Source organism: Balearica regulorum, chromosome 2, assembly GCF_011004875.1.
Source record: "Balearica regulorum gibbericeps isolate bBalReg1 chromosome 2, bBalReg1.pri, whole genome shotgun sequence".
NCBI classification, from domain to species: domain Eukaryota; kingdom Metazoa; phylum Chordata; class Aves; order Gruiformes; family Gruidae; genus Balearica; species Balearica regulorum.
In genome coordinates, this window is record NC_046185.1 from 147,383,274 (window position 1) to 147,401,931 (window position 18,658).

At 36.3% G+C, this 18,658-nt stretch overlaps 1 protein-coding gene across 11 annotated transcripts in view; it reads right to left on the reverse strand.

Annotated features, from left to right (window-relative positions):
* NEBL (nebulette) overlaps window positions 1-18,658 on the reverse strand; it is a 270,611-nt gene that overhangs the window by 44,702 nt on the left and 207,251 nt on the right. For 6 of the 11 annotated variants that reach the window (XM_075746329.1, XM_075746330.1, XM_075746331.1 and 3 more), the window contains 10 exons: window positions 17,493-17,597; window positions 14,860-14,964; window positions 13,682-13,789; window positions 12,586-12,696; window positions 9,549-9,659; window positions 7,348-7,458; window positions 6,555-6,665; window positions 6,199-6,309; window positions 5,616-5,720; window positions 2,360-2,452 (listed from right to left, as the gene is read on the reverse strand). The exons of 2 other annotated variants lie outside the window; for them this stretch is intronic. In XM_075746329.1, the coding sequence (XP_075602444.1) occupies window positions 2,360-2,452; window positions 5,616-5,720; window positions 6,199-6,309; window positions 6,555-6,665; window positions 7,348-7,458; window positions 9,549-9,659; window positions 12,586-12,696; window positions 13,682-13,789; window positions 14,860-14,964; window positions 17,493-17,597 (1,071 nt within the window). The remainder of the gene's footprint in view (window positions 1-2,359; window positions 2,453-5,615; window positions 5,721-6,198; window positions 6,310-6,554; window positions 6,666-7,347; window positions 7,459-9,548; window positions 9,660-12,585; window positions 12,697-13,681; window positions 13,790-14,859; window positions 14,965-17,492; window positions 17,598-18,658) is intronic. 3 more of the 11 variants (XM_075746332.1, XM_075746337.1, XM_075746336.1) reach the window with 1 other exon arrangement.

Here is an 18,658-nt window from a genome sequence, read left to right on the forward strand (position 1 = left end):
AAACAAAAACGTAATTAAAATCTTCCACCAAATGTCATCTTCCCAGTGCTGTGTCCTCAATATAAATAAGTTTTTTAAAAATTCTACTAGTTATTTATACCTTCGGAGTTCAGATTCAGTTACAGTCCATGGATCTGATGTTTGCTTTTAAAGTTCTGTGAGATCTTGACTCCAACTTTAGGAGGCTCCTTCTTCCAAATCAATCATCACAACAGGTGAGATGAGCTCAACCACCTTGGCTCTCACCATCTTGTTTTTTTAGGATTTGAAGAAAGACCATTCTGAGCTTTGTCTCCAATATATGTCATCTGGAAGAATTTGATCACTTTGAGAGCATGATGCAATGGATTTTTTTGCATGGTTTGGTTCTACAGTGAGTGTTATTTTGGTTTGGTGTTCTGGGTTTTTTTGCACTGCAGATGTGCTTCATATTCCACAGTTTCATTTAGCTCAGCAAACAGTTTTAAAGCTGTCCTAAGTCCTTCTGGCTAAATTCAAAGATAGGTGTAAAATGTTTAAATCTAATGGAGTCAAAATTGATATAATTTACCCTTCCTTTGGGACTCCTGTAAATTACACAATAAAATTTCCCTCTTACTGCACAATATAATTTTGCTCTTACTGACATATAATTTAAAACTTTCTTGCACATTCCCTTTATATTTGGCATTCTACACTTTTAATAAATATTATACAAGACTTAAGTAATTTCAAGTACACTACATGTAATAAAATATCTTTTGTAAAATATTAACTCTATAGACAGACTATCAAGGTAAAGGCCATGCTACTTACATCATAGCACTAAACCACTAATGCATTTTGTGTTTCTCTTTATATGCTTTTGCTCAAGTGTGTTTACTAGCATACTGATCCACCTTTCATTTTATCCTCTTCACCACTGTTTACAATTTCTAGAACAGCAAGAGCACTGTACACTATTTTTCCATTTCACTTTGAAAGGTATTGAGAAAAAGCATTAGAGTAAGGCTACTTCTAATAAGTGTGTTATGTGTCTGTCTGTCTGTCTGTGTGACTACTCTCAAAATGAATGTCTGTGGTAGCTGGAAATCAAATAGGTAACAGGAGATTAGGTTTTTATTTCTAGAACACCAGTACAAATCTGGCAAAAAAAAAAAAAAAATTATTGCATGGGGACGGGGGGAAGAAACAAAAAAAGCCCCCAAAACAACAATAAAAAATCCCATCCTCAAATCAAGAAAACCTACAGCTTCCCAACCAGAAACACTACTTCAGGATTTAGGACATATGATAGCTTGCACTAAATCTTCAAATTGCACTGTGACTCAAAATGACAAGATGAAAACTGATGGATGGAGCAGAGAAAAATTCCAAGGAAAATATGAGTTTTGCAAAATTTTATGGAAATTCCCTACCTGACCTTACTTTGGTGGGAAATGCTATATTTAACACTACTCAGTAAACAAGGAAATTCTAGTAGAATAGGTGCCCAGAGTCGCTAATTTGGATTTCAACTAATATTTAAATACAATCTAGTGTCATGGCTATGCATTAGTTTCAAACTTTAATTTAAAAAAAAAAATCTAATCATCAGTAAAGTCATGTCACAAACATAAAAATGGCCCCAGAGGACTCCACACCAAAAATTCCAAACAAGTGAACAATGCAGCCACAAGTGTTTTCTTGCTTGGCAGTTACTTTTCCGCTTTTTTCAAGTTTTGCCACTTATTTATCAGAAAAGCATGTTCTACTTGTAGAAAATTCTCATTCTGATATTTTAGTTTTAGTTTTCCATTAAAGTGCCAAAGACATTGGGCACCCCTAGATAAACAACATCGATTCAGAACCAGTCTCATCAGATCACAGATCAACTTGTCATCAGCTTGTAAAGAGGCACAAACCCTCCACTTTTTCACAGAGCTTGAGTCTGCACATAATTTTCCTCTTCTTGAAGTGCAAACTGTGCCAACGCCTTTGTAATACATGTGGACTCTACAGGACCTTAACAAATTTTCTTTTTTGTGATATGATATTTTTCTAAATTGCAAATTACAGCTGCTTTTCAGTCTGTCATACCGGGAAAAACATTTCGTGTTCCTCACTCTTGAAAGACAAAACTCTTTCCTCAATATTTAGTTAAAAGTTTTTTCTATTTTTCATGATGCTTCAATTTGAAACTCTACCTTCGGACACAGAAGAACTACACTAGAGTGGAGTTTTAAATCTACTAGAATGGAGCTCTATATCCAAAATCCAGTGGAGTAGTATTTGAATGAGATGTGTGATATGAAAATGTAGAATTTTTAGTAAACAAGATGGGGAAAAAATTTGACCACCATTTACTCATATAAGAATAATTAATGTTAATAACACTTACTGAACTAATATTCTGTTGATTTTTCTTTACTCTTTCAATCTCTGGAGTCTCTTTTACAGCTGTGCCAGCTCCTAGTTCCTTCTTGTAAAACACCTTCATTTCCCCAAAAGAAAAAGTAATTATGATACTGTTAGCAATGCAAGTACAAGTTCTCATAAAAGGGCTGGGCAATTTTCCAAGTTCCAAATTGGTTTGACTATAAATCTTGCTAAGAAAGCAAATACCTTAATTTTTCATAAATCAGACCAATTATCAGTAACTATAATAACATTTTGTTTGTTTGCAACTGTAACCCAGATAATCTATTATCATCCTTTAGACTGACCTCAGACATTTGTAAGTATTTGTAATGGTAGTTTTAACTTTGGAGATTATATTAAAATTTAGAACATCATTTATAAATATTTACAAATGCAACTTTATGCTTGAGTAATATCACTCATTTCAATGTAATTGAACGTGCATGTACATGCAAGACTTGAATTGGTTTTTTTAATCTTCAGATCTTAAAATACTCTGAGAAGTGAAAGGATATTATTATTTCTAATTTAACAAACTAGAAAATTGACATATTCATGACACAATAACCAGAACAGACAGAGCTACAGTCCAAGTCACGCAATTTTTTGATTTCTGGGTTCAAGCCCAAAAGCTGAGGACTGTATCTAAAAGTTCACTTCTGAAAAGATACACATGCTGTTTATATAATTCTCCTTTCTATTTCAATTGATTGAGTAAAAGATAAAACATAAAGCGCATCAGTAGAATCAATCATTCAAAGTTACTGAAAGAGACAGTAAATAACTGCTCCACAAATTCCAAATGTGGCTATAATTCAAATAACCATGGAGCACCAGTTCATGCTGCAAAACTCCTAAAGAAGTTTTATTTGAATTTCAGTATTTGGTGTCACAGCTGTTGCCATTCCAGTAAGTATTTTCAGGCTGGTAGCATAAAAACAAGTCCGATCTTGGAGTTCATAAAATAAATCTTTACCATTTACTATTCCTGCTTTTCTTAAACCAAGATTTATTTAACTTGTTTTTTTCCTATCAATAAACCTTAAACAATAAAACATCATTCTTGATGCATTTCTCCTACTTCCTTGAAGTCCTCTGTAACCTAGGGTGACCAGTACTGCCAAATATTCTGGAGGAGAATGAATTATTTATGTCCATAACTCATTGTTTAAATATTCATAAAACCTTTAACAATTTAGAATTTTGTTTTACCATGTGAGAACAGAGACAGTTTATGAGTAAGAACCTGAAAATTCCTCTGCACCAACATGTCTGTACGAGGTAGAAAGATTTACATAGCGGACTGAACTAAAATATACTTTTCTCCTCTACCAAGGAGGGAGTGGTAAAAAACGTTGGGAGCTGGGAATTTTTTATGAAAGAGATGACTGTGCAATAAATATCCTATTGTAAATCATCTGCCAAATGAGCTAGTGAGCTAAAAGCAGCACTGATCTTACCTGCAGAGCTAGCCACTTTTTTTGTCCCTTAAGGCAGGAAAATACTTGAGATTAAATCCAAAAAACAGAAGCCTATTAGGGGTCATTAAATTTTTTATATTGGGCCTGCTCCCAGCTATATCTTAACTGAGTAAAAATTAACTTACCCTTATAATCTAAATTGCACAGAATGCTAAAAGATTAAAATGTAGAGAAAGAAAAAAAAGGATAATTCAATCGTAGCTATAAACTGCTTTCCTACATTTGGAGGATCCAGTTCAGAAACAGAAAAAGTATGATCACAAAATAAAGCAAACACAAATCACCTCAAAGACAAAATAATTTTTATATCATATTATCTAGTGCACTAACAAAGAGGACAATCGTCAGCCTTGGCACTGAACACTCGGGCTAGGCTTCAGGGCTGCAAGGGGTTCAGATGCATCAGAGGCTTGTCAAGGCTTAATTAAGTAGTGGAAGGTTATTACGTGCCTGGTACCTGTCAGTGTCCGCGCTGCCGGACCCACTGACCTATTTGAGGACTCCATCAAAAGCTGTCACAGACTGCAGCAGGGAGGAGAGCGGATCAGTAGAGCCCAGCTTGGATCCCCTCCCTTACACAGAGTTTCGGTGTAGCATGTGAGGATGCTGGTGACACGAGACACGGTGCTAATCGCCATCACAACGTGCAGCACAGCACCTTTCAAAACCAGGAGGCAACAGATTACAAGAAACAAAACCGGTGGGCCTGTCAACAGCTGCTATTAGAAAGACGTAGCTTTCAGCTGCTCTCCTCTGAAGGAAGAAGAGGAGCAGGCAATGGCTGGAAGACGTCACAGGTGAGACCACTGCCTAGAGCAACCTCGGAGACTTTTCTTCTCTCCTCTCCCTGCAGGCTCTTATTCCCTTAGTGAAGCCGCAGGGATATGGGATAGCTGCAGGTAAACACCTCTGAGAAACTAATTGGCCTTGTACTCGGGCAGAGCTGGAGAACCTGAGACTATCTCTAAGCTAAAGAACAGCATCTGTGCCAGGTAATACTAAAATATTTTAAAGTAACTTACCTTCCTTTCTCTCAAATCATTGGCTTTATTAGCACTACTTAGTCTGCCATAAAAACCAGACACTAACTGGATAGCCTTTGGTTCCAGAGGCTGTATTTACTCCTCCTCTTCTCTTTGTTATATTACAAGAAAAGACAGAATTACAAACAGCAGAATTAATGGGCCCAAAAAGGAAACAGAACTGAATGCATCACAAACCGGGCAATTTTAGAAATCTAAGCTCATAATATATTTTTAGGGATAAACTGAAACTTAAATCTAGCATAAAATTTAAAAATATAACCAGTATAACATAAAATCATTAGACATATATATTTATGAAATCTGATCTGTTCTAATTTTATATCCAAATCCTGATGTTCTGTACATATGATAGGAAACAGATGAAAAATCTTATATGCATAGTAACAAGCCTTAGATTTTTCTGACATTTTAAATAAAGTACTTCCTGGGGCTTGATGGAAAAAGAAAAAAAATCTTCATTTAAAAATAACTGTGGCTTGGCAAGGTGGTATAAGTGGTTTAGTAATTCAGAATAACAGTGTCACACCTAGAAAAGCTGGGTATTTTTCTACTGAAAGAAATGTGTGATACAGCTTTTGCCAGGAAAATTATGCAAATAGTTCAAAGGACATTTGCTCATAAGTTCCGTATTTCATGCTGTGGCACAAGAGAGCCTATTTAAACTGAAAAATATCTGAAAAGTTGCAAGCAGAGAAGCACTATTACTCACTGAACTGATGTTTTTCTGAGTGCTTTTTATCCTTTCCATCTCTGGAGTGTCTGGGACAGCAGAATAGTTACAGAGCATCTTCTCTGCTTCATCTTTGTACATTTTCTGAAAAATAATTTTAAAATGTCTGTTTCTTGGGCTCAGAATATCTAAACTGCAACAAAAGATGCTCATTGCTAATGAGCCTCAACATCCTTGTACAGTATTTATTTCAACCTCTTTCCTCCATGATATTGTTATCACTGTCTGTGTGGGACACCTGACACTGTGTCCCACACTGAAAATATATTTTTTTATATATATTCTCATACGTATTATATATTTTCCCTTCACTGTCAGGACACATATAAACGTCTCATTATGTAATGTAAAGAGACCTGCAAGTAGATGTAAACAAATTTACATGGCATGACAGGCCTAAATACAAATAAGAATCAGGCATAAGACTTTTTACTACACGTAAATTAATTTAATACAGGTATGAAAGCCTCTAGAGAGCTAGAGAAGAAGTATTTTGAGCAATGTATGTCAAGCACTCGTTGTTACACAGAATTAAAACGTTCAACCTTTGAACTATGCCTACCTGGCTTGCTATTTCTGAAGCCCTTTTGACCCGTTGTATTTCAGGAGTATATGGGCCAACTTGCATCCCCTTTCCTATAATTTCAGTCTCCAGATCCTTTTTATATTCTTTCTGAAGAAAAAGGAAGGAAAAAAGCATAACTAATTTTACTGTTATTTGTGCATACATGTCTTCAAAGCTATTCTGACAGCACTGGTCAGACTTTAAAATAAATTCTCCAATTTCTTTAATTTAATTTTTTTTATTGTGCACTGCTTATTCCTTTTAGCCCAAGTATGTTCAAGATAATTTTATGGTTTAACATCTCATTGTGTTTTACATCCGAAGTAATCTTAAGAGATTCATTTTGTACTCACCTGGCTTACAATTTCAGAAGCTTTTTTGGCTCGTTGTATATCAGGTGTATCCATGCCCACTCCCATTCCCTTTCCTTTAATTTCATTCTCCAAGTCTTTCTTGTATTCTTTCTGAAAAGAATAGCATTGGAAATACTCACATGTCTGACAGTCAAATTCTTAAATTGTTCCTACTTTAATCTGTGCGATTCCACTCAACAGCATTCTGAAAACATCCAGTAACCTTTGATGCAAGAGCACTAGCTTTGCAGGATCGGTCTATGAGACACCTATGCTGTAGCTGCTGACTGGTTAAAAATTTCTTTGAACAGATTGCTTACTTCAAATCTGATGTAGCCTTTCGCATGTACTTGCCTTTGCAGCTTTGTCAGCCGCAATCACAGACACATGTACACAAGACCTTCTCCCTCAGCTATCCTTTGCAAGACTGGGGTCATAAGGCCTTAGCAGCTCTCTAACTCTGTTTATCATTTGGCCCTAACTAAACCAGCAGCTATTTAGACCTAAAAGCAGTAGGGCTGCAGCTACTGAACACAGCCCAGGCTAGATGTGGTTCATGAGGAACAAGCACCACCTGCAAAAGATGACAGAAAGGTCAAAGTTCTGGGAAGTCTTAACTTTCCTCTGTACACTGCTTACGCAACTTTTAGACTCTATGCAGCTTGACAGATTAGGTATTTCATGAAATCTGTGGTATTGCTACTGCCCAGATTGGTCACCACCTGCAATTCTCAATGACAATAATTTGTTGCATTCTGTCAAATGGAAAGCTTGCACCAGGTACGGTACTGACCATGCTTGCAATTTCAGAAGCTTTCTTGACTCGTCTTATCTCAGGAGTATCTGGACCAACTTGCATGCCCTTCCCTTTAATTTCAGTTTCCAGGTCTTTCTTGTACTGTTTCTGTGAAGACAAAACTTCATACATTATATTCACAATAGCCAGTTACAGCTAGATTTTTGCTCAAGAGATCCAATTTAAGATTTAGACTAAATCAAAAATCTCAAGTTAAGAGTCACAGCTCTCAAGAGTCTTGGCAAGGGTTTGTCAGGAAAACACATAAACTACAGGAGGAAAACCTTGCCACAATGATCCTCTAAAGTAAAGGGAAAGTTTAGCTCTGCAGAACACAGTGTAATAAGCTGGTACTTGGTGGCAGCCTAATTGAAACACATTTTACTTTTAAGGAAATATTTTATTTATGAAAATACTACACATTAGAAATTTTATACCATATAGAATTGTTTCCAGTGAACTTTCAGAGCAGGAAGTTTTAATTTATTCATTTAATAGGTCTTTCCTGAACCACAACCATTAGGCAAGTGGCAGTACTCATCCATGATTGCTGCTTTTCCCCCACAACATAAATTATAAATAACCAATAACCAGGAGACAAAATGAATATTTCATCTTCAGCTTATCCAAGCAAGGATATATTTCTTGTTCATCAGCAAATGATATTAAAATGTAATACTGAAATATTGTATACAATAGTTTGAAATATTGCAAACAATAATTGTACTTTAAAAAAAAAAATAAAAGTTTCTTAGGCAGTGCTGTTTCTAGTAGCGATCATTGTTTTCTGTTATAGTTTATCTCTGTCTGTGGAAAATGGGGGGGTTCAAAATAAATATATATAATGAAAATATTTTCTTACTTCTCCTGTTTGTTAACTATTTTTTTGGTTGTACATTTGTTAGAAAGAAGGAAAATATCTTTCTATTCAATGCAATGGTCTGATCACTCATAGCACGAAGTTACAAGAACATGAGCAAAAAGACTTTCAGTCTTCCATCTCTGTCTCACTCTGATGTGGAAACAAATGTGATAAAACAACTCTCTGCTTCCCAAACCACATGTTTCCTCCTAGCTTGGTACTGTGTAAAACACCACGGAAGATAATCCTGGGAGTTACAGCTGCACTCATTTACAGTGGTAAGGTTGGTCCTATATATGGAAGTCCCTCTGGTTCTTATGGCTATGTATGTATATGTGTGCAAATAAACATATACATACATACTAAATGAAAATAAAGTATATAAATATATACAATAAATATATATATTGCTCTGAAAGAATGACCCCCCAAAGGTGTGAAGTGCAGCATGAGCTTTGCCTTTCCTCTGCCCTCCCCACAGCCTCCAGCCCCACGGCTGCTTCCCAGACAGCCTGGGCAAGCGCATCCGGAGGAGCTGCAGCCTTGCCAGCGCTGGGGCTTGCAGCTCTGCTGAGCACACAGGCTTGCCGAGCATGAGTTCCTCAGTCAGGGTGGTCTTCAAGAGACAGTACACAGATCAAGGAGTCTTCTGCTTCCACTCCCAGCCCTTCAATGGGTGTAGGTCACACACTTACGTGCTTCCACATAACCTCCAGAGCAACTTAGACCAACAGAGTTAGTACCAAAGTTCAGTTCTAAAAATGTACTCTGGAAAGAGCCTCCACCTGTCTGTTTGCACTGGATGAACCACAAGCTCAGGAAAATCCATTTCTTCAGGAGCAGCTCTACTTTTGGAATAAGGTTTTCACAAGTAGAATAGTTTGTTTAGATAAAAGATCTTCCCAAGATGCCTGGCAGGCATTACTAATATTTATTTTCAGATAGAAGGTACTGATTCCAAAAAACTCAAAATTATATCATTGACTTTTCTTTATGAGTCAATTAACAGTCAACTCTGTTTCCATTACAGTATTAATTACACTAGCTGAACAAATAAATAGATGGAAAAATGAACCCAGTTTTAAATGCTGTATCTACTGACCCCACTAATTATTTCCATTGACCTTTTAATTGCCTGAAAATCTGAAATATTTGTCATAAGTTGTGTTTTTCCAAAGATTTTCTATATTCTTAAAGTAAAACAGAAATAGCCTCAGTTTTAATACTTATGTAGTTCATTGCAGATTATGTAAAAAAAAAAAAAAAAAAGGAATATTTTCAGTCATGTATAACATAAATTTCTGTGACATCAATAACCTTGACTAGCATAACATACCTCATTTAGTATCTGAGCTGCGTTTTTCACTCTAAGCAGATCTGGTGTATCTTCAAACACTGTCATTCCTTTTCCTTTCATCCCTTCTTCCAAATCTTTTCTATACTCTTTCTAAGGATTAAGAAAAGAGAGAGATTTCTCCATTTAATATTGTGTGCAAGATCTTGAAAAGAAATGCCACTTATTAAATGTCTGAAGGGTCTCTTTGAAATTTCTATGAAATATGAATTAGCTGAAGTACAGGTTTCAGAGTTAAAATAGAATTGGAAATTATCAAATCAAAAGGTATAATGTTGAAAAAGTAAAAAGGTTTTAATGTAGCCATGTATTTTCCTGTTGTGCTGTTGAAAAATAGTCCTCTCCTATACAGTGCTAGCACATAGTTCAGAGGCCTCAGCTGAAGGGCCTATCTCTATACAGATATTTTAACTGCAGTAGCATTTGCTTTTACAGACCAATATATGCTGCGCTTCAGTTTTTACTTCTGTCCCACTAATGGCATCACAATCAGGATGGATGCCCTGAACACTACACTAGGACCTGTTAAACTGACTGCTTGATAAATTATAATGTAGAAGCAATATGCCTACCATATCACTTCTGTGTCCCTCAGATGCTGCACTGACATGAACTATCAATATTTAGCAACTGCAGCCTCCAGAGTACTCAAGTGTTCAGTATAAAATTAAAAGCACACTAGAATCTGCCTGTGGATATTTGGTTCTTTTTCCTCTTCCCAATTCCTAGAGAGCTGATGTAAGCCTACTGAAGTTAAAGATCTTTAGGTTTTGTAAGGATTTTTAATTGCTCTACCCATCCCCAGGTTTGAGTTAGGCTTTTTTAAGCAAAGAACCTAGAAAAAAAATTGAAGGAAATTTTTTCAGAAGGATTTATTGAGACATGAATTAAGACTCCCGATCATGTATTAAATTTCATAAGCAGCAGCGAGCACCTTTGTCTCTGTATAAGCTTTTTATTTTAAACAAAAGGAAACCAGGTATTTTTAAAGAAGCTTCTCTTCATCACCAGAATGTAGGAATCAGATGTAGGACATTGTGTCCTACAAGCAGCAGGAAACAACTTCTATTAATTTAGAATTATTAAATTTAGCTCTCTCTTCTGAAGCAGTGGTGAATGTGGTTCCAGAGAAGTTCGTATTGTTACAAAATGTGAAATATTTGCAGAATTCTTTACAGTGGGAAGGCAACAGAATAAGTTGGAACACAGCTGACACTTAAAAAAAAAAAAGTAATTGAACAAATAATTCATTTTTTAATAACTCCAGGTTCTCCTTCTTGTTTCATGCAGTATCTATCGAAAGTTTATTATGAACCTTCATGCAAAAATACTGAGCTACATCCTAGACTATGAAGAAATACATCATTTGGCTGAATCTTGAAAGACAATCATTAATTTGACCTATGTAATCTTTAGGTTTGGAATCTGTTCCTTGAATGTGGATATGAAAGCATCTGAAATTCATGCAGTTATGCATTAAAATACCATTTTCATTTTCTCATATTCTTCCCCTCTGGCTTAAAAGCATGATTTACTCCCTAAGTAATGAGTCATAAAATTTGAGGAGGTAAGAATTAGGGAACATCTTAATGCATGTAGCACTATGGAGGGAAGTTACATCAAAATTTTCAGATGCACATTTACAGCCCACCTGCAACTATGCATGCACTAACCACTTCTCTGGACATTGAGCACGCAGCACGATTAACTCAATGAAATGCAAGCATTTGCATTTTTTTCCTAGTCAATAGGCATTCATGAGACATGTACACACAGAATGGTACTGCACAAACTAGATCTAGCTTGAGACTTGTCTACCTGACAGCCAAGCTTATTGGAATAAATTATTTATTAGAGGATGAATAACAAAAAAAGTCTGAAAAGAAAATCTTTTCTTTACCCATAGGAAATCTAGCATAGACAGGGATAACTTGTTTAAAGAACAAGGAAAGGAACAAGGTTCAAAGATTTTTAATTCCTTGATTTAATCCTTGATTCCGTTCATCTGGGCCACAGCAAAAACATCAATTCTTAATGCAATAAACATAAACAAGGTCCTGTTGGCTCCCAAATTCAAATGGAGAACATCTAGCAGCTCTGGTATTTCTAACTATGAATTTTCTGATACATTTACTTCTAAATTTGGTCAAATAGTAAGCCTAATCTATAGAACCAACCAATACATAAAAATAGTTTTGAATAATAAAATAAAAAGTAAAACACTAAAGATATAAGTATTCTCAGTTATGGAAAAAATGAATTAATTTATAATCTCACATACAATTAATAAGAATATTGGACAAATAAAGAAACAGTGAGCATACAGAAAACCTGCACTTTGTAACAAAATTTGCTTAAAGTAGGTTATGTAATATCACAGCTATATTATGGAATTTTGGTCTTCTTTATTTCCATCCATAACATGTATGACAGATAATTATTTCAATTCAATTAGTTAAAAGTGACTACACACAGCTCAAGGCATCTATATAATGACAACAGACTATCATAAACCTGAAATAATTACTCAAAAGGAAAAACTGCCATCTGGACACCAACAGAAATCCTCCTTTCTACCCCTTCATCTATCTGGAAAGCAAACTCCAGGTTGTCTCCAAAACCCTATCAAACAGATGTCTTTTGCAGCATGCCTGGAAGGTCACCAAATTTGGGCTATTTGAGCCCAGGGGAGGAACAAATTCCAAAACTGAGGCCCTCAAGAGGGGATGTCCTGCCAACGATCCATTTTCTATGGAGTTCATTTAACTGTTTTCTGGTTCAGGTGTGCTGAGCTTTATCACTTCCTTATGTTCATAAGGAAACTTCAAAAACTATCGATTCTTACCACAGCACTATTCAGAATATAAAATGACACACCACAGTTTTTACTCATGGAGTCACTTTTGTATTTAGCTATCAAGTTAACTGTAAGTTGTTCAGCACTCAGTAGCTTGTAGTGATGCTGCTTATTACTCATTTACAACTTAACGACAAAAAAAATAAAAGGAAAATCCCCTACCTCTTTCAGAAGGTTAGTGACTTCTTTTATATGCAAGAACTCTGGGGTCTTGTCTAAATCCATTGAGGGTCTTCCCTTGATCTCTTCTTCAAAATCTCTGCGATACATTTTCTATTGAAGCAAAAACAACAACTAATGGTACACACATGTGCATTTCCAAGTATATTTCAAAAAGGACACTGTAAACAGAGCCAGAAATGAGTCATGCCATAAATTAGTTATCACATTAATAACCAACTTTATTACTCATTTCATTACCTAGATTATCTACACAAGTTACACACAATTTAGACAAAAATATGTGTCTGATATTTCCAAAAAGAATGTTTAACCTGATCTATGAAAGAAACAGCCTGCAGTTTGGCAGAGAAAACAGAAGACAAATGGCACACAAGGTAATGGTTTTAAACACATAAAAGTTTCTATCAAGAGGATGAAATCATCTGTTTTCCATGACACACAGCAAAAATAATGGAATCAAACTGCAGCAAGGGAGACACAGGGAAATACTCTCTCTCAGGATGGATGGTGAAACACTGGACTAGAGTGCCTGGGAGGTCACAAAACCTCCACCATTGGAAGTTTTTAGTAAAAAGTTAGAAAAATATAGCCTGACACAGGATAGCCAGTGCTGTTCTGGAGCCTGGGAACAGTCCTTCCCCCTTGCTGAGCTCCCCAGGCTGAACAGGCAGGAGCACGTTTCAGTTAAAGCATGGGGTCAGACTGGGCTTTGCGGCTTCAGTTACACCCACCTGAGAACACTCAATCATTAAAGATGGAATTAAAGGCAAAAGGTGAAAACGTTAGTAAAGTCTGATCTAGATGACCTCTTGAGCTTCTTCTCAATTCAATGATGCTATATACAATCTCTGTTTAGTGTTAGCACCAATGGCCTTTTGAGAAAAAAAAAAAAATTTGAAGGAGGAACCGAGCTACAGAATAGCCAAGAGAACTACTCAGTACTAATTCTATCATACCTTCAATTTATAAAACCTTTATAATCTGCTTCATCTGTTTTCTTAACCTGAGTACAAGTTGTCTGTTAGCGTTTCTGTTGATCTAAATTCTACTAGTTCAAGCACACATTTTTACTAACCTCACTTTGCATCTTTTGAGCCTCCTTTGAAACTTGATACATTGGTGTATCCACAAACTCCAGCATTGATCTGCCTTTAGATTTCTCATAATTCTCTTTGTACTTGACCTGGGAAAATGAAAATAAAGGCTGTTAACAGCTGAGACAATGTGAGATCTGATCGCTTGCCACGGCGACAGACAAATCCTGTCTTAGCCATACTCCTTAAAGGTTTTGACTTGGAAGACTCCTCCCAAATTTAACCTGTTGGAGAAATAGGGCAGCTAGACAAGGAAATTTCTTCTGGAGTCATTTACTCCTTTTCTTCAAAATGTCACATCTAAAAATGGTGAACTTTGAAGACAGCAGGAGTGAGGAGCATCAATCACAGTCCTTAAACTAATTGCATGATTTTGGCTGACTGACCTATGTCTGAACAGTTGGCAGCTTTTCAATAGGATCCCCTGTCACATTTCCATTAAACAACACATTTACTGTAACAACAACAAAATGTGTTTCACAGCCTGGCCCCACAGGTCTCTCTTTCAGGCTCAGGAGCACCATTCTGAAATGTACTTTTGTTTGTACCCGTGGGAGGGAAAAGGGAAGGAAAACTACTGCCTCGGCAGGGTCCAGTCTTGCACCAACATTCCCTTCACAGCTACCAATGACCATGATCTTAAAGCTAGCGGCAAAATCAGAGTGAAGGACACAGGGTTAAGACACTGACATATAACTTTATGCTAACTCACAAAGCAAATACGCTTTGTTTGGAAACTTGAAGAAGCCTTCTGAACTCATTCATTCACGCTCTTTTGATTAAGATGGGCAAACACATTACTTCTCTCAATCAGTCAGTGTGGGGTATGATGGAATATTCTACATGAGCCATAAAGGACAGCAAATAGCTACAACTCTAAATATGATATTCAGAATGAGTAATTCATTTTCATTTATTTCTCTCTTCAAAAATAGTGATGTCTGAATTTGAGAAAAGTGTTAAGAATCTCGTTCCCTGTCAGGCTTCTGCCCTAGGTTTGGGTCCTGCAAAAACACTCTCCTCTCTCCTCATGGGGTGCTTCTGATTGAATGCGCACTGTATACCACTGTAATCTGCCATGCAGTTTCGAGCCTGATTTAATCACTGTTAGAAATGCTGCATTTTTCTCTTTGCAAGATGTGTTTATGATTGCGTATACCTGACTTTGAAGCACTGCATTTTCTTTGTGATGGATTTGTTCAGCTGTATCCGGGGTGAAATGATAGAAGCCCTTGCTTTGCTTAAATGATTTCTTATATTCATACTGAAACAAAAAATATCCAAGAATGTTTTCACAAACAAAAATCCAGAAGGTTTTGCAATTTAAATACCATTTAAAATAACTATGGGAGAAACAGCATAAAAGAAACTACAGTTTAGGCCTCCCAACTCAGGAGCTCTACTGCAAAATTTGAATTTAAAATATTGTGATGAAATGAAAAAAAGATATGATAAGAAATAACTTTTGTAAGTTCCTAGAGAAAATGCTTGTCCTGCTCATCCAAAAGTCAAATGTTTATGTTTGCTAGAAAATAAACATTATTATTTACATTTGAAGTGCAAAGGAACACATATGATGGTCTGTGTTTGCCTCCTAGTGGAAATAATTATAAATGTCACACAACAAAATCACTTATCTAGTGGAAACAAATGAAAATTATCTCCATCTACAGATACTGACTTCATATTTTTACTCCATTCCTCAACTAATGGAACAAAATTTTTAAAAAAATTATAAAATAAAATTAGGTGTATCACCTTTTGCTACACTAAACTAGAGGCACCAGATTCAGTCTCTTAAGTCCTATTTATTCATCCTGTTCCATAAAATGAAACACATCTAAGTTCCTTTTTTTTTAGCCTGTAGTTCCTTAGCATCTCAAAGTCTCTACAACAGGAACAAATTTTAAATATGCAAAACAATAAACTAGCTGTTGTACATATATCAAAGTTTCAAATTTTATGTCTCCATAGTTCATGCTAAAGAAAATTACATGTATATCATATGAGGGGAAAGTTCTACCTTGTGAACTCTCTTCCTCATCAAAAATAATGAAAATAGGATTAATTTGACCTGTCAAAAATCAGTCTATTTGTGTCGAAACATGCCCATCAAGCTTTCCTCTTAACTGCTGGAATTTATTCCCATAGAAGATGTACTTGTATAACAAACAGCTTTGCATTGGTATTATAGTTTCATACAGTGGAAGCAGACTTCAAGAAAGATTTGGTATGAACTCTGGAGACACAAGGAGAACACCACAAAGAAAGTATTGGAAAAGCATGGAGAAAGGCAGGAGAGTAAGTCATGTTAAAATCAAAGAGATGACATGGGAAGGTCAAATCTGAGAAGGATTTTGGAAATGGCATTTCTATAGAAGACAAATAGCCAGTGGAGACCTTAGGGACTGGCAAAGCATACTTCTTCCTGCTTGCAGCAAGAAACAATATCCACCAGCATCTGGACATGCAAAAATCAGAGACTCGGTATTTATGGAGTCCTCAGAAGAGGGCATAGACAAAATGAATCAACCCTTCCTGGGCAATAGAAAGAAATAAATTTTGCAAGTAGTGAGCTACCTTCAGGGAAACTCCAGGATTCTATCTCATTACAGATAAGATGACAAATATGAAATTCATTCTGAGGGTGTTCATTTAATCAGCAAAAAGAATGTCAATCTTACCTTCTGCTGAAGGAAACTAGAATTAGGCCAAAATGAAGAATGTAGGAAGTGAAACCTATCAACTCATTTATTACCCATACAGAAGGGGATAGTCAGTGTTAGCTTCACTTATTGGAGTGAGACAGATAAAAAGCAAGCTTTAATTCACGAAAGAGCAACACAAAAATCAAGTACAACTAGGAAGGCTTGATTATTTTGATTATTTTACACATACGCTTCCATAAGCAGGCACTGACTCCAAAGATGACCCAGTATGGTCCTAGCCATTAGGGCTAACCCTAATGACTGTAAAGTGCTTGCCTCCGGCTGACCATGAGCAATATTCCTTCCCCACACCACCCACTCATGCCTTTCCACAGCAGTTCTGCAGCCCTTCTGTGGTTTCTGGAGTAAAGACGACAAATGCAGCTAACCAGCCTACAAGCATCGCGCGTGTAGCATAAGTGCTCTTGGAGCGGGAGAGAAGCTTCAGCATTGCACAGAAGCCAGGGGTTTCCTATCTCTTCCTCCCCATTTCAACCCCATCACTATCCTATGTCAGACCACCAGCCCCACCAAGGAGCGTGTCTGGTTACGTGGCAGAATGGAGTACGTGCCTATTACCTGATCCACTGTGGGAAGCTTCAGACATTTAGGAGGGAAAAAAGGTTTAGACAGAGAAGCAATAAGGGAAGCTAGCTCTTGAGAAGCTGTTTATGGCAGAAGTCCAAATATTAAACTAGTATAATGGTCACTTCTGTACAGAGACTTGCAGATGAAAGCACTAAGTAAGATCTTAGGCAAAACAATACTTGCAAGGAAAGAAGTATATTAGATCAACAAAGGAAAAAACAGACAAGGTTTCAGCCACGTAAGAAGAAATGCTCAAGTACCAGAAGTCTGTGTGATTCTTACCCAGTGTATTAGTTGTTCTAATAACTGAACTATCTCTCCCTAAAAGCCCTTTTTTCTTCACTACATGCCCCAACTACTACGGTTACACCACCACAGTCTACTACATATGAGACCAAGAAGCAAATACCAAAGATTTATTTATTCTACAGTGACTATACCTACTACCTTCCTTACTACATGTATTTTCCAGATCATTCTTATAAAGGCTACTTACATCGCTATGTGTTTTGCTGATATTTAAAGCATGGTTTAAATATAGCAGGTTGGGTAGATCAGAGGCTGGATCATGTAGGCTTTCCAAATCTTTCTTGTAATTCACCTGCAAAGAGAATTCAGGTTATGTAAAATAAAGATTAGCAAAATAATTCACAGCTTCATATTACAGTGTGGCCATCCAGAAACAGAAAGCATTGTTTGCCTGAACAATCTCTACCAGCCACTAGATGGTGGTCATTTACTATTATTTGGAGGAAAAGGAAAAATCAATAAAGGATTCATTCCACTGAACAAGTATTTGGGAACTACTCAAACTCTCCCTCAAAAAGGACACTTAGAACAAAATCACACTATGTATGACTTTTCAGACTAGAAAAGAATTATTTCTATTTCTTTTTTTCTTTTTTTCTTAAATCAAGAGTATATTCCTCAACACTTTGAGTTTACTCATTTTAAACACTGTTGATTCTTGTTCTTTTGATTCAGAAATTACACTAACTGTTCAAATAAAAAAGTTTTATATAAAAAAGTTAAACAGAAATGCTCCTGGATATTTTACTGAATACAGATTGCTTTCAGCAAATATAAGCAATATAGTCACCTAAGACAAAAGATAATCACTTAAGTAGCAGAAGATAACTTCCTATCAGCCTACAGCAGAATTTTCCATACTTCTGATAGCTGGATGCCCATCTTTACAGGAACAAAACTAGCCACCTTACTTATCTTGGATAATAAATCTTTTAAACCAATACCTTTAGTCACTTCCACTTATGTATAGCGTTCTTCACTGATTTAGGCAGACTTCAGATCAACAATACTCAATTAGTATATCTCTATAATAATCATTACCTCAATGAATTTTTCACTAAACATTTAGATTTTGGAAACAATTACATATTCTGTTGGACCCTTCCCAGAGCCAGCCTCTCCTGTTCCCATTGGGTCGTGCCCCACACTTTGGAAATACCGGACTACAGAATGAAGGCAGGCTTGCCTCTTGGCTAACTGCAATCATAGCCTCAAAGAAGAGCTCACATTTTTAGCATTAGGCACACTGTTAAATATATCATCCCAACAGCATTATCACTCAATATAGATGTTTTCCTCAACCTGGTCCAGCAGCAGGCACCCATTGCTGCATCTAGCACTGCTATACTTTGT